The sequence below is a fragment of the Zootoca vivipara genome, chromosome 16, assembly GCF_963506605.1.
Source record: "Zootoca vivipara chromosome 16, rZooViv1.1, whole genome shotgun sequence".
Lineage (NCBI taxonomy): Eukaryota > Metazoa > Chordata > Lepidosauria > Squamata > Lacertidae > Zootoca > Zootoca vivipara.
The window spans coordinates 33,585,302-33,606,576 of record NC_083291.1 but is presented as its reverse complement, the minus strand read 5'-3'; the positions used below and the strand labels follow the sequence as shown (position 1 = coordinate 33,606,576).

General features: G+C 45.7%; 2 protein-coding genes across 2 annotated transcripts; one reads left to right on the top strand and one right to left on the bottom strand.

Annotated features, from left to right (window-relative positions):
- The first annotated feature begins 1,217 nt into the window (after positions 1 to 1,217).
- On the top strand, positions 1,218 to 10,593 carry LOC132591251 (small integral membrane protein 44-like). The gene is made up of 3 exons (XM_060268920.1): positions 1,218 to 1,381; positions 6,984 to 7,293; positions 10,181 to 10,593. The coding sequence occupies exons 2-3, from the start codon at positions 7,044 to 7,046 to the stop codon at positions 10,336 to 10,338; spliced, it is 408 nt and encodes a 135-aa protein (XP_060124903.1). The 5' UTR covers positions 1,218 to 1,381; positions 6,984 to 7,043; the 3' UTR covers positions 10,339 to 10,593.
- Positions 10,594 to 12,506: 1,913 nt separating this feature from the next.
- FARSA (phenylalanyl-tRNA synthetase subunit alpha) lies at positions 12,507 to 20,064 on the bottom strand. Its single transcript, XM_035097169.2, has 13 exons — positions 19,850 to 20,064; positions 18,977 to 19,114; positions 18,684 to 18,782; positions 18,411 to 18,529; positions 17,760 to 17,852; positions 17,242 to 17,370; positions 16,593 to 16,708; positions 16,196 to 16,280; positions 15,573 to 15,672; positions 15,125 to 15,293; positions 14,910 to 14,987; positions 13,484 to 13,598; positions 12,507 to 12,873 (listed from the first exon to the last, which is right to left on the bottom strand). Exons 1-13 carry the CDS (start codon positions 20,030 to 20,032, stop codon positions 12,768 to 12,770), a joined length of 1,530 nt encoding a protein of 509 aa, XP_034953060.1. The 5' UTR covers positions 20,033 to 20,064; the 3' UTR covers positions 12,507 to 12,767.
- Between the last annotated feature and the right edge of the window lie 1,211 nt (positions 20,065 to 21,275).

Genomic DNA, 21,275 nt, shown 5'->3' with positions numbered 1-21,275 from the left:
AAAATGTGCTGTCTCGGGATTCAGCATAACACAATTAAAATAAAACAGATGAGATCTTAATTATATGTTCACACAAGAGGCGCTATTGTCCTTCAGCTGGCGGCCCTCAGTCTCATGGCCCTCTCAGTAAATCTGGCTACCTTCTCTGTTGTCTGCCAGAAAACTAAGGTTATGGTGTTCGCCAGGAGACACAGACCACATAGATGGGTAATGGACGGCCAGATAATAGACCAGGTTAAGACCTTCAAATACCTGGGAATTGTCTTTCAGTCAACAGGCTCATGGGTGGCACACCATAAATACGCCAGTGAAAAAGCATCCCAAAGCTCTAAGGTTTTGTCGCGATTCTTCTACACGAAGGGAGGCAGGTACATCCCAGCAGCTCTTGAGGTATTCCAAGCAAAACCTCTGGCGCAATTACTTCATGGGGCTCCAATATGGACGGGGAATCAGTGTAGTATTCTTGAAACAGTCCAGTCAAAATTTTTAAGACAGATTTTTGCTGTTCCATCATGCGCACCAAATGCGGCTTTATGCCTCGAAGCCAACCTTTTATCTGTCGAAACACGGACTTGGCAAAGAACACTTAAATACTGGCTCCGTCTAAATCTAAACCCACCTGGGCTATTGCCTCTAGTCACACGGGATGTACACAAAGGCGCATGGGCAAAGGCTGTGCACCAAAAACTCCTCTCATGTGGCCTGCACGCACAGCATTTACTTATAATGGGCCCATCCAAGGCAAAAAGCCTCATATACCAGCGCCTGAAGAACATTGAATAACAAAACAATATGGCCATTATTAAGAAATTTAGTGCATGGTATATACCGTATATATATATATATATATATATATATATATATATATATATATATATATATATGCGCTGTGGCCAGCTCCCTGCAATAATGTGCTCCCTTCAAAACAAATTCACTTCATGCGGATAGTTGTAACTCCTTTAAGCCACTACTGTACATTTAGGAGGTGTGTGTTCAGTTGACTATTCTTATCTTGTATCCTAGGCTCTTCTCTACTGGTCATTGACTGAAATAAATATACTACTGTGCTGCTATCACCAGCTGTGCATTCAAAAGCCCAAAATGAGATCCAATCAGACAGGAAACCATTCTGTGACATCACTTGAGTGGGCGGAGTCTTTCCCCTGGGCTTCCCTGGCAAGTGCTCTCTGCACTTTTCAAAGCAGCGGGCTGGGCAGTGACTGCAGCTGCTAATCTATTTGTTGTGCTTCTTGATCGGAGTCCTGAAACCAGAGGAGCTCAGAACTGCCTTCTTCTCAGCTGCTGCCTGCCAAACTTGCAAAGAAGCAGATGCGCCATCAAAGCAGGGGACGAGAACATAAAATCCAACATCACCACCCAGGTAAAAGATGGGGAGGGGTATGTGGAAACTAGAAGGAAGCTTTTAATAACTGTGCAGGAAAATGATGTTAGTTTCTGTCATTCTTCACTTAATAAGCAGCAGTACCCACCAGAATTCCCTTTGCAGCACCAGTGGAAAGTGTTAAAGGTTGGAAAGTGTTAAATTGATACAAGACCCCTGGGTTTAATGCTGGCTTTATAGGGAGGCCAGAGAGTCATATAACAGGAGCTGATGCCAAATCGTCCCTTCTGATGTACTTTGCCTTCTGTCTCTGTGTCTAGCTATAAACTGATGCACCCCAGAGCCACTCATAACTGGCACTAACAATTTAATGATAGTGGTTTTTGTGTGTGCATCCCCCCCCCTTTCAAGCCATAACTGCAGAGGCAGGCTAGTGGGAAAACAACCAAACAAAAGAGCAGTTATTTTAAGCCTTGTAAATCTTAATAACTTCTTGGAAGGCTTAGGAGCAAGTAACAGGATTCCACAAAGCCTTTGCTCAGTAACCCTCATTGGAATTAGCTAGGAAGGCGAGGAGGCAACTTTTCCCACAAATGACTTTATTGCTTTTAAATTTTGAATTATTTTCTCAATTGTGTCTTTCTACCTTTCTTTCCCCCCCTTATAAATTAAGTGCTGCTCAGTACCAACAACTGTTATACCCGATTGGAGGAGGCAGCATCATTTCCTATTGATTAATCTGGTTGGGTAGCCATGGTAGTCTCTTGTATGTAGGAAGAAATAAGATTCCTGTGGCAAAGTGCATTTAACAAAAAAGACTTATGATGCATTGTATTTATTACCGTAGTTTTAATATGCCACTTCTACGTCAGGCTGAAAAAACCTGAATGAAATTCTTACTATGCAGTGGTGTCCAAACTTTTTTCAAAGAGGACCAGATTTGATGAAGTGAAGGGCCGTGAAGGCTGGCCAAAGGGAAAACTGAAGTTGTTGACCTTTTTTTAGGGTTGAAGTTGTAGAGCTTTTTTTAGGATTTAAGTTGTTGAGGTTTTTTAGGCTTTTAACCCAGGAAATAAACTGCCACAGGGGCTGGATTAAACCGACCAGTAGGCTGGATTAGGTCCCCAAAACGGACTTTAGGCATGCCTGGATTAGGGGCAAACCACTCTCTTTTCCTGCCTTGCTTTTCCAATATTCAAAATAGAAACAATATTCCTTTCTAAGGGACAGGGTGCTCTTTTACACAATCTTTCATTTCAGCAAGTTGTTGGACAAAATCATGAAGTTTCTGTGAAGTGAGAACCTTTCTGACTTTTAAAATACAGTGCAACTGTCTAGTTCCCATTTGCCATGCTAGTGCGATGAACTAAGGCTCTGGTATCCTTAATAGCTGCGTAGCTAAAATGCATTTTTGGACTCATTACAAGGCTTTGAAAAGCTGCACTTTCCTGGATCCTAGGTGGTAGCAATGGCCCTAGTTGGGTGAAGAGTCCTAACTGGTGTTTTTTTTTTTTAAAAAAAAACTTTGGAAGGCAATGGGAAGGTCACTCATTGATACTGATGTATTAATGTGCTATGCTGTCTTGCATGTCCGCATTCCTATTGATGCACACTTCTAACAATATAGACATGGGACCTCCTTCCTTGTGGTGAGCTCCCACACCTCTGCCAGATTTCTGGGAAAGTTCCTGGCCTATGGCTTGGGTACACAGTTATAAAATTTATAAAAGCTTTATTATTATTATTACCACACGGGTGGCGCTGTGTGTTAAACCACAGAGCATAGGGCTTGCCGATCAGAAGGTCGGCGTTTCGAATCCCCGCGATGGGGTAAGCTCCCGTTGCTCGGTCCCAGCTCATGCCAACCTAGCAGTTCTAAAGCACGTCAAAGTGCAAGTAGATAAATAGGTACCTACAGCGGGAAGGTAAACAGTGTTTCCGTGTGCTGCTCTGGTTCGCCAGAAGCGGCTTTGTCATGCTGGCCACATGACCTGGAAGCTGTACGCCGGCTCCCTTGGCCAATAACGCGAGCTGAACGCCGCAACCCCAGAGTTGGTCACAACTGGACCTAATGGTCAGGGGTCCCTATCCCTTTCCCTTTACCATGTTTATTAGTTGCCCAACAGCCAAGAACCTGTCATATAATAAAAACAATAAAACTCAATATACAATTCTAAAAAGAAGCATTAAAAAGGTAAATATACCACACAGCTAAAACTATATCCGTTTTAGAACTGCATTCTGAAACATTCCAAGTGTTAAAGGAAAAGATTTAAAAGGCCATCATAGCTCGGACATCGATTCGCTACTGTTTGACTTTTGTTCTGCCCAGTCAAATATTGCTGCTTTCTTTGAATTGGCAAGAAGTGCTTCTACAGGAGTCTTAACTATTAAGATTATTGAACTGTATTGTATGGCTACAATGAAATCTGAAGGTGTAATTTTTACAGCAATCCTGCTATGCTGACTAACTTGCAGCATTAGCAAACATCAATAACCCAGAACGAGCACAGAGATAGAGCAGACTTCCAGTTTGCTGTTGCACACATGGCTTTGTCTTAGGACTCCTATTACTGAGACATTATAAATCAAACTGAATTGTCACTATCTGTACTTTTTGCTTTAAATTTATTTCTGACCTCACTAGTTAACAACTCTGCACCTCTTTACTATGCACCATATCTGCATCTGACAACTGTCTAGTCTAGGAATGCTTTATGCCTTAATGAAATGTAACTCTGCAAGGTGCCATAAGATCCTTTGCTGATTATTCAGGAAGGTTTTGTGGAAAGAACTAGTACCCCATTCTGACTTCATATTGCCACATCTTTACAATTAATTTTGCTCCCTCCAGCTACAAACTTTATAATCAGGGGTCAGCAAACTTTTTCAGCAGGGGGCCGGTCCACTGTCCCTCAGACCATGTGGTGGGCCGGACTATATTTTGAAAAAAATAATAATGAACGAATTCCTATGCCCCACAAATAACCCAGAGATGCATTTTAAATAAAAGGACACATTCTACTCATGTAAAAACACCAGGCAGGCCCACAAATAACCCAGAGATGCATTTTAAATATAATGACATATTCTCATGTAAAAACATGCTGATTCCCGGACCGTCCGCGGGCCGGATTTAGAAGGCGATCGGGCCGCACCCGGCCCCCGGGCCTTAGTTTGGGAACTCCTGTTTAAAATTGTAGAAGTGGATGCCAGTACCAATCATTGACAAAGCTGCTAGTGCCCATCTCCCAGTCATCCTCCCACAGAGGACATTTTGCTAGTTGGTGAATATACATAGTAGGAGGTCAGTAAAGGAGCACACCGGGATAGATTTATTATGAAACAGGAGGTTGAAAACACATGGGCTGAAACTCCAGCCCATTCATACTACGCAAAATGCTGACAACCTATTTAAGGTCAGAGCTTTTGCCTTTGTACTAAGGGTGTTAACAGAGCAGCAAAAAGTACAGCATGCAAAACCTCATTAAAATCTCTTCTTTGCAGCAATATGAAAATAGTAGCCTACTTAATGGATCTGTTTGCAAATATTATGCTAATTTACACGGATCCGTTTGCAAAGATTATGCTTTGAAGTCCTGCAATACATGCTTAGTAGCATTTTTTGCACCTTACTTAAATGGGTGTGACTCTGGTGGGAGTGTTATTTAGAAAGGCACAAGAGGAACTCTCCTGACTGTATTTGGGATAAAGAAGGAATTATTTGCAACAGGTTTGCCTTCCCTTTTGGCTTTTGAGCATGTGTGGTAAGATGCAATTGCCCATTTGTTTAATTTTCCTGCCACCCTGCTTGAGGAACACTCCCATCCTGTGATTTAAAGGCTGGGAGAAGCTTGTGGGATTGCCACAAAAGAGACAAATTTATGGGGGATAAAATGGCCTATGAACCCCCTTCTTAAAGTAGAACTGGGATCTGCCTGGAGCATCCTCCTTGACAGTACTAAGACTCCACCTCTGCTTGAAGTCGGGAACCAGTGGCCTTTCAGATGTTATCCAGTGGCCTTTCAGGGGCTCTATCTCCCATCAGTCCCAGAAACCATGGCCAGTGCTGAGGCATGGCAGTTGTATTCCAGCAACATACTGATGGCAGCAGGGTGATGTAACCTGGCAATGGCCAACCTGTCACCACTAGAAGATCAAGTCAATTGCTTTCTGTAGGTTATGGGGAAGTTTGTCAGGTAGTTTTTCTTGGTAGTGCAGCACTTGTAGCATCATAACCTGAAATTGCTAAACAAAACAAAAATATCCTTATTTGCCAAGTTAAAATAGGGAATTCTAATGCTGAAAGCTGGTAAATGCTGATGTAACCCATTTGTAGGGCTCCTAGTAAATTTTCAATTTCTGTTGAATATTTATTTATATGATAATATTTGAGTGCTTGGCATAAAAAAGGATTTTGGAATTTTGAGGGGGGAAATGACCTGTCTCTGTTCTAATGGTTAGGGAGGGAAATAGGATTAGTTATTTGGAGCAGAAGACTCAAGGAACTGCCTGGATAACTTGTTATGTTATCCATATAGGTGTGGACATGTATAGGTGTTGGTTTTACTGTATTATTTACTTGGTGCTATACAAAGCTTTGTGATTTTCAAATGAGAAGCGGTATAGAATATTTAAAATAAAAGGTAGAAAAGGATGGGGGAAAGCAGCATTCTAAATAAATGGATGAAGATAGACGGGAATGAAACTACAAGTTCTGTCAAGATTTGACAGGATCTGGCATACTGGACTTTTATGCAAACAACCTCTTACCATACCTAGAGCTTAGTCCTCACTGAGGTGGTAAACCTGTGTCCAGACAGTACTACTTCACACTGTTTTTGAAAAGATTCCATATGCACAAACATTGGAGAACCATCATTGGTTTTTAACTCTCCCCAACCCCAGTGCCATTTCCCCAATCTAAATTGTCACTTCCAAAGCTGTTACTGTGCCCAAAATAGCAAAAACTCTTAAAGCAGCAGCTGCTAGGAAACATTACTCTCTTTTTTAAGTCCAGTGTTCCTGCAGTAGGATGCTAAGAAACCTGTTGGCTGGTGTCAAACAAACAGTGAGCCAAACAAACTGATTTCTGAGCCTAGGGCTTGCTGATCAGAAGGTCGGCGGCTCGAATCCCTGTGACGGGGTGAGCTCCTGTTGCTTGGTCCCAGCTCCTGCCAACCTAGCAGTTTGAAAGCACATCAAAATGCAAGTAGATAAATAGGAACCGCTATAGCGGGAAGGTAAACAGTGTTTCCATGTGCTGCTCTGGTTTGCCAGAAGTGGCTTTGTCATGCTGGCCACGTGACCTGGAAGCTGTACGCCGGCTCCCTCGGCCAATAATGCGAGATGAGCGTGCAACCCCAGAGTCGGTCACGACTGGACCTAATGGTCAGGGGTCCCTTTACCTTTACCCTTTGGGAATACCACAGGGGGTGCTGATCAATGGTTTCCTTGCTGCTGCTGCCACCCGTCCTCCATACCCCCAACAAAAAACCCTGCATGGTAAGGCAACCCCCTCTTCTTCAATACCACTGCAAATCTGGCTGTAAGAGCAAGTATAAGTCATTTGCAAATGGCATCAGGACAGGGCTCATGATGGGCCCCTAACTAACCAAAGTATCTTCCTCTTGTGTTTCAGACTCTCCCTGTCCCTGCAGGCACTTATCCACCAGGCAACAAGGCTCCACAATATCAGAACATGGCTCTCCCCTCTCAAATGTGGCCCATGAACATGAGCACCTCAAATCGCACCGAGACCTTGGCACTACTTTCTCAACCCTCTTCCTCCAATGAGAGCCCTCTTTACAGTGAATACCAGCCAGCTGCCTATGACCTTATTCCATTGCCCAAAGCTGTGGTCTACATGATCATGGCTGTGATGGTGGTGGTGAGTGTGGCCTATGCCATTGTCGGTCACCTGATCAAAGACCTGGCACATGATCTGGCAGGTGAGTGTGGCAGGTGACAGCAGCAGTGATGTACAATAAACTATGCCCTTTGTAGCATTCAGTGCTTAAAAAAAACCCCCACAACAATTTGCACCAAGAAAAGCTGAATTCTGTGACCTGCATAATTATGCAGACTTCTCAAGCTTTGCCCAATTTTTTTCTGGTTTACTAGCCATGAGAATGGACACTGAGAAATACAGGACACAAACCACACTCTGTGTTGGCATCCATCTGTCTCAAGAGACAATGGAGTGCACCTCCGGATGTGCAGTCAAACCTTTGTGTTAGCAGCGCTCTAGTGACCTCCCTGGGACACAAGCCTGGGTAGTGTGTATGGAGGTCCTGGACTGCCCAGACAACAAGACCCTCTTTTCAGCATCACTGATGTGGTCCAATAGAAAGCAGAGCAAGATGTCTGGCACCAACTTGGCTGCAGGAATTGCTGGAAGAAAGCATACAAGGTGCCATCCAGCTGTCTTAGGGACTCCACTCTGGATTTGTGTAAGGTTTACGCCTTAGTCTTTTCTTCTCCTGAAGAAGGCAGTAGTAGTTTAGGGTTAGATGGGCTGCCTTCTCAGGATTATGATCCCAATTACTAAGGTTTATTTCTGTAAATCTTATTCACACATTTTGGTTTTTTCCAAGCAGACACTGTTGAGATGCTTTCTAGCTACCAGGGCTAGAAACATTTTTGAATGGAAATTGTGAAGAAACTAACTTTGAGCTCTGTACCATACTCTGTGTTTTGCCTATGCTCCTGTAGTGTGCAATATACACACAGCCCAGCCTTTTATGACTGTTAGAAAAACAAAAAACTCATTACCTACCTATTTCAGTGTGATTAATGTGCTTGATTCCAAGACGTGAGAATGTTTTGCACAGGGAAATGCTACACAACCTGGTTGTAGTCCTGAGGTCTGAAGGTTAGTGATTAGAGTTACGATCATCCTATTAAAATGTTTTCTGGTGGGACCAGCTTCGTAACACAATTCCCATCTCTATAGGGCTCTTTAGTTGGGATAGGAGAGAGGGGGAGCTGCAATGACAGATGTTTAACACTAGGAATGTATGGATACTGTGACCACCTCCCCTACAGCCCTTCTACTTGCAGAAAGTAGGGATGCGGGTGGCGCTGTGGTCTACTCTAAACCACTGAGCCTCTTGGGCTTGCCAATTGGAAGGTTGGCAGTTCAAATCTCCACAATGGGGTGAGCTCCCGTTGCTCTGTCCCAGCTCCTGTCAACCTAGCAGTTTGAAAGCATGCCAGTGCAAGTAGATAAATAAGTACTGCTGTGGTGGGAAGGTAAACAACATTTTCATGCACTCTGGCTTCAGTCACGGTGTTCCATTGTGCCAGAAGCGGTTTAGTCATGCAGGCCACATAATAATAATAATAATAAATTTTTATTTATACCCCGCCCTCCCCAGTCAAAAACCGGGCTCAGGGCGGCTCACACCAACAAAACCACAATAGAACATAAAAACAATTAATTAAATTACAGATTAAAATACAGTATTAAAATTTAAAATGCAGCCTCATTTCAAGTAGTCCATAAATCCAGGCCATGAGGGAGGAAAACACAGGGGTCAGGCTAAGTCCAACCCAAAGGCCAGGCGGAACAGCTCTGTCTTGCAGGCCCTGCGGAAAGATGACAAATCCCGCAGGGCACTGGTCTCCTGGGAAAGAGCGTTCCACCAAGTTGGGGGCAATACTGAAAAGGCCCTGGTTCTAGTAGAGGCCAATCTAGCCACCTTATGGCTCGGGATCTCCAGAGTATTGTTGTTTGTGGACCTTAAGGTCCTCCATCTTATACATGACCCAGAAAGCTGTCTGTGGACGAACGCTGGTGAGATGAGCGCTGCAACCCCATAGTCACCTTTGACTGGACTTAACTGTCCAGGGATCCTTTACTTGCAGAAAATATATGGGGTTGGAAAGTGCTTCCATTACTAGATATGTGCTACAAAGCATAGCGTAATATGGCTATATACCACCACAGCATAAATCTGACCTACACCTTAAAAGAAAGAAAAAAAACCACTTGGGCATAGTAACACCACTATCCCCAGACATGGCACAGACTTTAAGTACTATTTTGCATTATCTTGTTCTATAATTGAACACTTATTTAAAGCCAACACTGCAGGGTACCATCGATGTGAGCTGAGTTAGCTTGTCTCCATTCACTTGCCATTACCAACTCTAAACTGCTTGCCCTTATATTTGTATTGTATCAAAGCACATCCGTTATATTGTGTGGCAGTCCATCACGCTTATTGCTAGAGGCCATGTGCTCAAGTTGATTAATAGAGTTGGGGGGGGGGAGGAGAGATGTTCTCCCCACACCCTGCTGCTCCATGGAGAATGCAGAACCCCATCTTATACAGAGTCAGATGAAAACAGGGCAGTACCTATCCATAGCAGGCACCTGTTTTGTTAGAATCTGCATTCCATTTATAATAAATCAGCAGGTAAGGTTTGACCAAACAGGGGGAGGCAGTGGAAGACAGGAGTGCCTGGCGTGCTCTGGTCCATGGGGTCACGAAGAGTCGGACACGACTAAACGACTAAACAACAACAAAGGTTGCAATGCAGAACACTAGTCCAGCCATTTTCTTAGTGGTGCTCAAGATTCCTCCACTGCAACGCTAAGGAAGGGAAAACACAGGATGGCAGCTTTGGAGACATTTGCCTTTAGGGGAATAGGATGATTCAATAGGCACAAAGACTCAGGCTCACTCCCTGGCACCTTTTAAAAATGGATCTTGGATAGCAAATCAGGGAAATACAACTTGGCTGACGGTACAGCGCTGAAACACATCCCCCTCCCTGATAAAGTGACTGTAGATGGCAGTTTCATGTGCCCCCTTTAATTTCTCCCTCTAGATTGCTTGCTGGGGCCACAGCCTGAGGAGCCCGAGGATGAGGAGCCCGAGCCCCCACCTCTTACAGGTTTCCAGCCCTCCCTCTTGGCCAAGGCCCGCACTTGCAGCTGCTCAACACACCACCAGGAGGAGGCTCATATAACATTAGAGGTGACATAATGACCGTGGAAGAGCAGGCAGCACAGCCTTGCGGAAAAGGAGAGCGGAGTTCTTGGCTTCCTGACTCGAATGGGAGAAAACGGGCATGGCAGACCAGCAAAAAGAGCCCAAGGAAGGAGGCAGACCACGTAAAGAAGCACCGGCCTGTTCTGAAGCAGTCGTCCCGCCTTCTCATGGCAACACTGTCTTGCTCCTCAACTTCTGGGACTCTGCTTCTCTGGCGCCATGGATTCAACTTCCATGATTATTATTATTATTATTATTTTTTAGTTTTATAGCCAGTGGCCTCTCCTCCTTTTTCTTCCTAAGAAGACTGAACTGGAGAATCATTGGAAACTCGCCCAACCAGCTTCATGAACCAGACTACTGCTCTGGGCCTAAGAGGCTTTTGTCTAGACTGCGAGAGGAAGGGCTGGGCTCTAAAATGGTACCTGCAGGCAGAACCTAGGAAACAAGGATCTGGAACCACTTGGTTGTTGAACACTGCTTCAGCCTTGTGATATTTTACTCCATGGGGTGGAACATCCAGAGTCTGGGGAGGGCAAAGGCTACTCACACAGCTCTGGCATTTCAAAAAAGGGGCTTTTTTGTACAATAAAGTAATTAAACCTGTACTCCTTGTGGGCTCTTGTCTCCAATTGCTGAATGCTGCCATTATGACAAGTAGTTAATATGACAGAGGTAGTGACTATCCTTCCTCATTTGGCACTCGGCCTAGTCATGGTCTCAGCTCCTTTTTTTTTTTTTTTTTAAAGCATTTTTATTAAGGATTTTCTTGGTTTACAGAGATGAGAGCAATGTCTCTCTTAAGATTGTTACAATCTCAGTTTTGTTTGTTGAGACATTGGTGAGGGGAGGGGAAGGATAGTGGGTGGGGGGAGGGTGGGTGGGGTGGGTTTTTTCTTGTCAGCGACATTTGCATAGGTTCTCTGTTGTTCGCTTGTTTTCCTTTGTTGGTGAGAGGTGCTGGGGTTGGCCTAGGATATGGTTGTTCCTTTGTGGTTAGCTGTGGTGGTCTTTGTTTTGTTTGTGAGCAAGGGGGTGAGTGTGTCTCAGCTCCTTTTTGAGAGCTTGAATATGAACAAAGTTTTAGCAGAACTCCCCAAGCTGTAGAACATGAACTTTCCTTCTTTGCAGATCTTCCCCTTAGTAGCTGTAGCCCAGATTCTGCTTTACACTCCCCCCCTCAAATTGTGTGTGTGCTTTATCTGACACCTGCTTGTAGAGACAGCTGGAAATCAGGATATCGAAATGTGTATATACCGAGTCCTTTCCAACATTTGCCTCCTACCAGGCTTCCCTCCCAGGAAGGGACATGGGTGGCGCTGTGGGTTAAACCACAGAGCCCAAGGCTTGCCGATCAGAAGGTCGGCGGTTCGAATTCCCGCGACGGGGTGAGCTCCTGTTGCTCGGTCCCAGCTCCTGCCAACCTAGCAGTTTGAAAGCACATCAAAATGCAAGTAGATAAATAGGTACTGCTACAGCGGGAAGGTAAATGGTGTTTCCATGTGCTGCTCTGGTTCTCCAGAAGCGGCTTTGTCATGCTGGCCACATGACCTGGAAGCTGTATGCCAGCTCCCTCGGCCAATAACGTGAGATGAGCGCCGCAACCCCAGAGTTGGTCACGACTGGACCTAATGGTCAAGGGTCCCTTTACCTTTACCGTTAGGCTTCCCAAAATACAGCTTTTGGTAGGAAAACGGTCAACATAAAACCAACCCATTGTCCTCTCTTGTTCTAATGTTTAACAACATTTTAAGATCAACAGCAGTCCTACTTGTGGGTTCTTTTGAAGAGGGCATGAGACACAGAAGGATTGGGGATGAAGAAGAGACAATAAAATGATTATAATGGAAGAGAAGAGGAAAGGTTGACAAGGAGGCAAATAGAGGAAAGAATTCAAGGCACAGAAATTTTTTTAAATGCTGATTTTTTGTGCGGTGGGGAGAAGTGGCAATCGTACCCCACCTATAAGCCAGTTCCCACTATGCAAAAGAAAGATCCCTCCCCCTAAAAAATACCCCAGGGTGGTGAAAGGTACAGAGGTTCCCCTTCCAACTATGTTACTTTCCCACAGGCCACGGTGGTAAAGCTGACAAGCTATACTCTACAGATCAGTAGATCAGCAGAACTGCAGCTATTCCTGACTATTTACACTAATCACAGACTCAGGGTCGAGACACTTTTACTGAATGTAACATGGGCTACAAGTTTATTCCCCACACAAATTGGGAGAACCCATTCACCCATGATCCCTCCAAAACGTGTAGGGGCTAAAGCGTCCATACGAAACAGCGGATTGGCTTGACAGGCACTTCCCCCCAAAGGAACCAAAAGCGTGGAGGATAGAAGCCTGAAAGCCCAGCTTTCCAACAAGGAGCAGTGCTAATAAATAGGGATGTCTCTGAAGAGAGGAAAGTTTCTGTGGACTAAGCATCCAAGCGGCAGAGCGGGCTGTCATAAACCATCTGTAGATTGACTTTGTGACCAACCAGCTCCCGGATATTATTGATGCCATACTTGATCATGGTGGGCCTGAAAGAGAAGAGGGAGGAATCTCCGTTCATACCACTTTCGTGTCCCTAGCATTTTTCAAAAGGCGACAACACAAAACAGACATTTGAAAAATAGTATTAATGTACTAGACCATAGCAAAAAGTCACAGCAAAGTACAACTAGAGCAGGATAGGTTTGTCCAAACTATCCCAAAAATGGATCTTTCCCCCATACCCTTTGGCATTCTAAATATGGGATACCCCTTTGACTCAACTTCTGTCGCCCAACACACAGGCTACAGCACTGCTGATGCTCACAAGCTTGATCTGGGAAAACAGCCTGTCTGGGGGAAGGAGGTGAGTGAGGTTTAATCCTGCAGAGGCGAGGAAGGCACATGGCTTTGGGTCATGCAGCCGCACGGCAGAGATTTATAGTCTTGGGAGACAGAAGGTGCCAATTTGTAGACTGAAGCTTTATTGAGATTAGTTCCAGCCTCTGCTGACTTAAGACTCTTAAAAAGGTGCAACATGCATTAGTCCTTGGTCCCTGACAGAGAGACAGGCAGCCCCCAGGCTTGGGGAGCTTCTGGACAGGACACAATAGCAAAAGGTTGCTTGACCTGGGCACACATTCCAGCCAAAACACTTACCGTTCCAAAGAAAGGCCCCAGGCGATGACGGTCACCCCATCAGGCAGACCCATAGGGAGCAACATCTCTGGGCGGAAGACCCCTGAATTGCCCACCTCCACCCACTTCTTTAATCCTGGAAGAAAAGTTATATTGTTAGGCTAGTGACATGGGTCAGGGTAGGCAGCAAAGCCACATGCCAAGGCAGAGCCCAAGCTCTGGGATTGCTGGAGTCCAATCTGAACAACACCCTGGGGCAGAGGGCAAGTCAGAGGTCTGGACACCTCCTACCAATAAAGAAAAGTGCTAACACAAAACAGGTATTTTTGTGTCAGGCTGCCAGATTTCCCAGGTCAAATCAAGGGAAAGTGTGTTGTTACATATTATCATTTCAGCTGACTTATTAGAGCCCACTGCAACTTGTGAGGCTGTGACAGCAGCTCTAAGGGGCAAGGGGTGAACACTGTGCTGTCATGCCCTTGTGAGCCACTGGCCTTGTGAGCTAATTCAGGATGATGTTGATGTCTGAAGTCCTAAATGGTTTGGGCCCTAATATAAAAGACCACCATACTAGCAAAAATGAGGACATAGAGGCTTCTTTATGCCTGTGCCTCAGTTCTGTGGCTCCTGCTGCTTGGAAGCTTGAGAACCTTTTAAAACACGGAAACATTTTTAGTTGATGCTTTGCACACCCAATCTCTCTTCCAATGGTTCTCCCCCACCCCCAGAATAGGGTTAAGGACCATTTGCTTCTCTGTTGCCTTTATCAATTCGCCGACTTCATTATTCTCATGTTTTATAGAGAAAAGGGGCATTATGAGGATTAAACCTGAAAGGCAAGAAGGTATTGATTTCAAGTAAAACCAAATGCATCAGCCTTGCAATTCAAATAAAGGGCTGGGGAGGCTGCCATGGTGTTCGGGGCACGTCCTTTAAATATGAGGACACATGGAACCTCCAGAAATAGAAACGCCTATCTATGAATAGGTGGCATACTCTCAGACTACTGTTGACACAGTGGAAAAGTGTCCTAATTTATAGCGCATTATCAGGGTGAAGAATTTTTGCAACTGCATGAGTCATAAGGGGATTATGAAAGGCTAATTCAGGGGCGGTTGGAATTCCTTCTTAAGGCACTGAGTGTGCAGCTGCCTCCTTGGCAAAGGTGGGAAACTGAAATTTCTCACAGGTAAGAATGCAAGTAGAGTTCAGAGTGCTCGGACTGCTTGCCCTGTTCCCTCAAAAGCCACCCACAATTTGCAGCCTTTCCTTGATGTACCTGACCTGTTCTGCCAGTAATGCCGGCTGCTACTCAGCTCAGCTACTAGGGAACTTGCTTTGATTCCCAAGGGCAGGAGCATAGAGATACTGCCAGGGACATGGAGGACTCCTGTGGCACAGCGCCACAGTTCCACAGAATGGTACATGGCTATCTTCCTGCACTCACCCTGGTGGTAGCTGAACACCTCCATGCTGGGCTCCGTGTAAGGATTGTAAGCGGGTTTGAAGCGCAGCTGGGTGATTCCTGCCACAGAGAAAGAGAGAGAGAGATGAATGGAGCTGGGAGGCTGGTCCCTGAAAACTGAGAAGGAGCCTGTTGCCCGCCAGACTGCTTCCCAACTGGAGTTCACAGTGTCCTCCCTCTTATTCAACAGTTCTTACCCAGTTTGGTGAAAAACTCTTTCAGGACACCCATCAGGTCGCCCAGTGTCAAGCCATAATCGGCTACCACCCCTTCAATCTGGTGAAACTCAGCCAGGTGGGTGGCGTCGAGCGTCTCGTTCCTGAAGACACGGTCGATGGAAAAGTATTTGGCGGGGCTGAATTTCTCCTGCAGGAGAAGAAGCAGTTTTCACAGTCCCACACTTCGGATTGGTTCAAGTACTTCAGTCTCAGCAGGCAGACCATCCCAGCCTCAGAGCATTTTATCCTACCAGCTTTAGATTACTATTATTGATTGAAATTGAACTCCCCGCTCCAAGCTGGCAGTTCCTAGGTAAATGAAGCCTGGCGTTACTTTATATGGAAACTCTTCAATGTCCTGTTGTTTTGTCAGCCTTCATAGCTAGGATACATCCAGGCAGGAAAGAGTTTTTTACTGGATAGTTACCTGCTGCGCCAGCTGATAGAGCATGCGAGCACTGGCGGCTGTGGTGTGCGTCCGAAGGAGGTTCTTCCGAGCCTCCTCCAGCTTCCACTCATATCTGTACCTGGGAGGAAAAGATTGAGATGTGGGGTGTGACTGGCAGTTAACATCTGAGCGATGGGTGCTATTGCTTGGAAAATTAAGAGAAATAAAGTTTGCCTACTAGACTTCGGTTGTTTTTTAAGGGTCTCCCATTTCACAACAACATGATAGAGATTTGGGATTTCCCTTCCTTACTAATCAAAATCCCAACTCCTCTGCTGTTTACAAATGAACATGGACCCCATGGCTATTTCCAAGAGCACCGTGGCACAGATGACAGCAACTGCCAATCAACTCCCCTCTCCACCTAAACTTGTAGCACAAGTGTCACAGAGAGAAGTGCACCCATCACCCTCCAGGCTTGGGAATGGGAGAAAACACTATGCTATATGCTGCTGCAACAAACTATTTGTTCTCCTGTACAACGCATTGCACACCAATGTGAGCTGACTGGTGCGGAGATGCTTTTCACAACCATCCCCTGCTTTTTGCACTTCCAGGCCCAGCACTAGAACAACTGCAAAAAAATTGCTGTTGAGTCTCACCCCTGAGAGCCGTAACCTCCTTGTGAATGAACCCTCTTTACCCTCTTCAGGTAATCCATGGGGAAGTCGATGGCTTCAGCAGGATCTAGAAGGAAGAAGGCACGTGGGGCTCCATGCAAAGCACAGATGGTCCAGTAGAGAGAGAAAGAAAGGCTGGAGTCAGCCCCTTACTACTCTCCAGATAAAGAGAGGACTGCCCACTATCCATAGGAGGACAGGTAGCCATTCCACTAAAGCCCATAAGATATGAAGCACCCAACGAGAAGAACATATGCTAGATACTTGGAGCTCAACTGGCCCCCAAAAGGACGCTGTCCCAAGATCCTGATCCACAGCCTCTTTGCCAGCTATGAAAGTGGATACAAAGGTCGTGTGTGGCCCAAGCAGTGTGACTGACCCTTTAGGAAGAAGGTGTCGTGCTGGTCCCGAGCTGGATGCTGCTGTGGCTGGAAGAGGGCGTCAAAGTTCCAGAAGGAGCTCTCAATGAAGTTATTGGTGGGCATTTCTGTAAAACTGAGAAGGGAAACACATAGCCATTAAGCAAAGTTGTATTCAAGGATTGGTCTACTGAAATTAATTAATTGAAATGACTAATTTAGACCCATTAATTGCATTAGGTCTACCCCACCCCACCCCGTTAACATATCACAGAAGACTGGCTAATGACAATGGGCACAGGGCAGGGACATCAAGATGTACTCAAGCCTAGAAGAGCAGTGGGGGAAGGTTTGCTCCCACCCCAGTGCTTTGCCAGCACAGTCTTCGTCACATGGAGTTGCCTGCATGGGCAGGTAAATGACAAATCCTAGCCCAGTATCCTCAGCAGACTGCGCCATGACTTCAAGCTTGGGCTACAATACGCTGCCTCCTCCAAGGAAAAGAAGCCAGAATCCCCAAGACAGGCGCGTATTGAATCTGCAGCCAGCTGTGCAGGCCTCATGGGCATGTACCACGCACATGGCATGGTAGAACACATCTCACCACCCGCAATCACCATCTTTTAACTCCCACACACCTCAATATTTTGCAAACATTGAAGTACACACCCCATTTCAAGGAAGATCTGTCGGAACTGGCTGCGGACCTTGAGGAGTGGGTGGAGATGTCCGCTGTCAGGCATAATGCCTAGTGCCTCAAAGTTATACGCCTTGAACTTCAAATCTTTCCAGGAGCCACTGCAAGTTTAGGAACAAGTGTAGGGAAAACAGGGGGAGAAGTTAACTTTGCAATGAGCTGCGGGTCTTTTCAGATCACCTTCCATATAACACTAGGAATGCAAAGAAGGCAGTTACCAACAAGTAATGGGAAGCAGAGTAGTCAGGAGTTCTGCCGAGATTTATTACAAACTGTTAATGTCTACGACAGCAATCCCACAACAGCAGAGTATTTGGTGAATCTTGATTCTATGGTTTGAAGCCAGCAATTTCACAGCCAAGGTTCACACCCAGAACCCAAGAACAAACTAAAATGGCAACTTTAAGAGACACAGACAGACCCAAATCAGACAAAGAGCTCAGATCCCATGTTAGTCCGACTTTAAACAAGGACTAGAACAGTTCCTTACCTGGCAATCATCTCTGGAGTGAGATCCGTTTCCTGCTTGGTAACTGTGGTACTGAAAGCATTTCCTTTACTGATCCAGTATGTCTTAATGGTCCTGAAAGCAAATATAAACATGTTTAGAAATACAACAAGCACAGTAAACAAGAGGTCCTGCAGTCTAGTGGATGAAATGCTAGAGAGGTGGGATCAAATCCCAACACAGATATAGATCCAATCAGACAGAGACACAAGCAGACAGACAGACAGACAGACACACACACACACAGCCTCAGCTCCCTCCTGGCAATGCAAGCAACAATAAATGAGGTAACTGCAAAGCACTTTCCAAACAGGATCTCTTCAGCACTTGGCATCATAATCCAGAAACTGCAAAAGCTTGCTTTGGAAAAATGCATGCAGATGACGTTGTCACTTCAAGACCATGCATACCAAGAGGTCCATCTCTGTGTGATAGCTCATGAGGCCCCAGCCTATTTCAATGTTTATTATTTCCAATGTTCAGGCACACACTCAGATACCCTGAGAATGCACAATGAACCAATCTGCTCACTGAGACTGTAGAACATTTCTACTGCAAAAGGGTTCCAGTGAAATTAGTCTTGAAAACATAGATCATTCCATGCAGAGTGGGATGCAGAGAGGCTCAACTCACACTTCTGCCAGGAGTTTCCGCTTCTTCAGTTCATTCCTGTCCTTCTCTTCTAGTTTGTCACCCTCACCCTGCTCCACCTGCAGCAGTTTCTCTCTGACAGCGTCCTGCACAGTCTCCACCTAGAAGAAGAAAAGGGAAACTTCAGAGCCCTGGTGCCGTCTTCCCCACCCCAACATCCTTGGATTGAAGCCAACACTCATTTGCACTGCCCAACCCCTTTTCTGACACAAACCCTTCACAAACCAAAACTGATGAGGAGCAAGGATTACCCACCGCCCGGAAGATCCGGGGTCCACCTTCTGAGGTCTTGTCTAGCCGGATCCACTTATTGGACATTGCTTTGCTGAATCCCACCTTTCCACTTGGCAGTTTCTACAGTGAAAAGAACAAAAAGTGACCCTATCAGATATCCAAAAGCCACGTAACCAAATAAGCCCACAGGGAAGACAACCTCACAGCAAATGTAACAGATGCAACAGGGTAGATTATCTAGGACCACTACTTTCCCCCATAGTGCTCTAGTTTTAATTAAGTGTATGGGGCTAAAAGGCAGGCATTTCTTTTACCATCAGCTCACTCTGGACCAGGCCTTCAGAGGGGATGCTGTTAAACACTCGGACTTCATGGCTCCCTTCCTGGACAATTTCTTTGCCCTCAGGAGTCAGCTCCCACTTCTTGGATGTGCATTGCTCGGCCTCAATCACCTAGAGAGGACGATTGAGAACATCAGCAAGGGTAGAAAGTGTCTGAAAGGAGGTGGGGGCTGGATCTTGAAGCAGAAAAAAGGGAGAGTTATAAGGCGGTATTTGAAAGACAACTGAATACCTGTGATCCTATCTGGAAAGACCCCCGTTATCTTACAAACTGTCCACCTGGAATATTTGTTTGTGTAGAAGTCCACCCCACTCCAGTTCTAGTTTTTGCTGAAAGGGCTAACGTATGCCTGTGCTAAATCACTTCAGACTGCAGCTAGGGGTTCACATGGCAACTAATTTTCCATGCAATCAGTCATTAATCCTTGCACATGAAAAACAAGCATATCAGCCAGAAAAATTGGAGCAATGCCTTCTTTGTCATATGTTATCATACTCCATCATGTCGCTTTCACACCTCAGGGAAATGTTAAAACAAAGCAAAGTCCACACACCCTCCATTCAAAAAAGGAATTAAAGGAGTGTGCGCATCTACACTTTTTATAACTCTGTGGGGATCCTACGCTCCCCCCCCCGTCATTTTCTTAAAGGAGCGCCGCTCTACTACCAAGATAACACAGGGCAACACGCATGCGCAGTTCTCGTGTCTCCCCCCCCCGCCCCGCCTCAGGTACGCAGAAGCGTCCCTCTTCCTTCCGAGGGCAGCCCCTATCGGCGCAGGTAAGGATGACGCCACTCCCGCGACGGCTCACAGAGGCGTGACCAGAAACCGCCACGCCCACTTACCTCCCCCAACGACTGGAGGCTCTTCACGGCCCCGACCAGCACTTGGTGGTCCAAGCCCAGCGCCGCAGCCGCCTCCAGGCTGCAGAGCCTCGCTTCACCTTGCGCTCCTACTAGCTCTAATCTTTGCAGCAGAAGCTCGGCCGCTGACCCAGGACCCGCCGCTGACTCCACGGTGGGAGCCATGTTCCCGGCAAAGACCGACAAGGAGTTCCTGCGTTGGCCAGAAGCGGAAGTGACGAGCTTAGCATAGAGTTTTTGAAGTTTATGTGCTAGAGAGCCTCCATTTTGAGATTACAGTACAGTACTGTACTGTAGGGGGGCAGGTCGATAAAATTAAATTGTCCGAGGTGGGAAGACAGCAGATTCCAGCTCCTCATCCGCAGGTAGAAGAACAAGCGTAATCACACAGGAGTGTAATTTTTTTCTCGGGGGGGGGGAAATAACAGTTTTCAGTGCTTTGAAATTCAACTGCCCCCCCCCCGCCTTCTCACAACAGCAGCTGATTTGTTTGTTTCATATAATTTTATCCTCCTCTTGATTGCAAAAGACAAACAACATCAAAAGCGGTTTACAAAAGGATAAAACAATAAAGTGGGGGGATTCAGAACAGCCGAAAGGTCACAGAGGGCCTCACCGGTTGGATTTCTTTCGTGAGCCATGTTTCAAAGGCAAGGAAGTGTTGGTTTAAGTTTCCCTTTTTGCTGCATTACAGGCATATTTTATTCCCTCACACCCCCACAAAGTATAAAACGATACTGCATTGAAACTGTGTCCTTCCAGATGTTGATGCGCTGCAACCCATAGTATTTAACTGTTGGCCATGGTGGGCAGGGCAGGCTCATTCGAGTTGGAGTCCAACCATGGCACATGGCTGTTCTGTTTGCAGGTTTAGAGGAGTGACACAAGTCAGTGTTGCTTGGTCAAACAGAGAAGATGACAAACCTGTTTCTATCTACAGTTCCCTAGTTCTTTGGGGGAAACCCTAAATTTATGTTTTAAATGTATGCTGTGGCAGTGACTGGCTAAGGGTTTATCCTTTCCTGCTTTGAAGGCTGTGCAGAAATTCAATAGACACTTTCCTCCCAGATGGGGCAAAGATAGCTGCATCTGCCAAACTTCTGAAAGGAAAAGGCACCATTTTGGCTGAAATGGAACACTATCTGTAATACCAAAGCAAAGAAACACTCTTATTGGCATTTGCAGCCTGTTAGAAAACAGCTTTTCATCTTTCAGGACATACGAATGCCAACAAAAAAAAAAGCTTTTTCTTCCTCCCTCCCCAGCTGTTTAACGTCTCTACAATTGCAACAAAACATTTCTCTCTACAACTACAGCAGACACTGCAAGCATTGAGCAGGCCAAAGGTGCACTCCTCCATTGCCTCCCGAGACAGACGACAACAATACAACAGCCACCAGCCATCGGC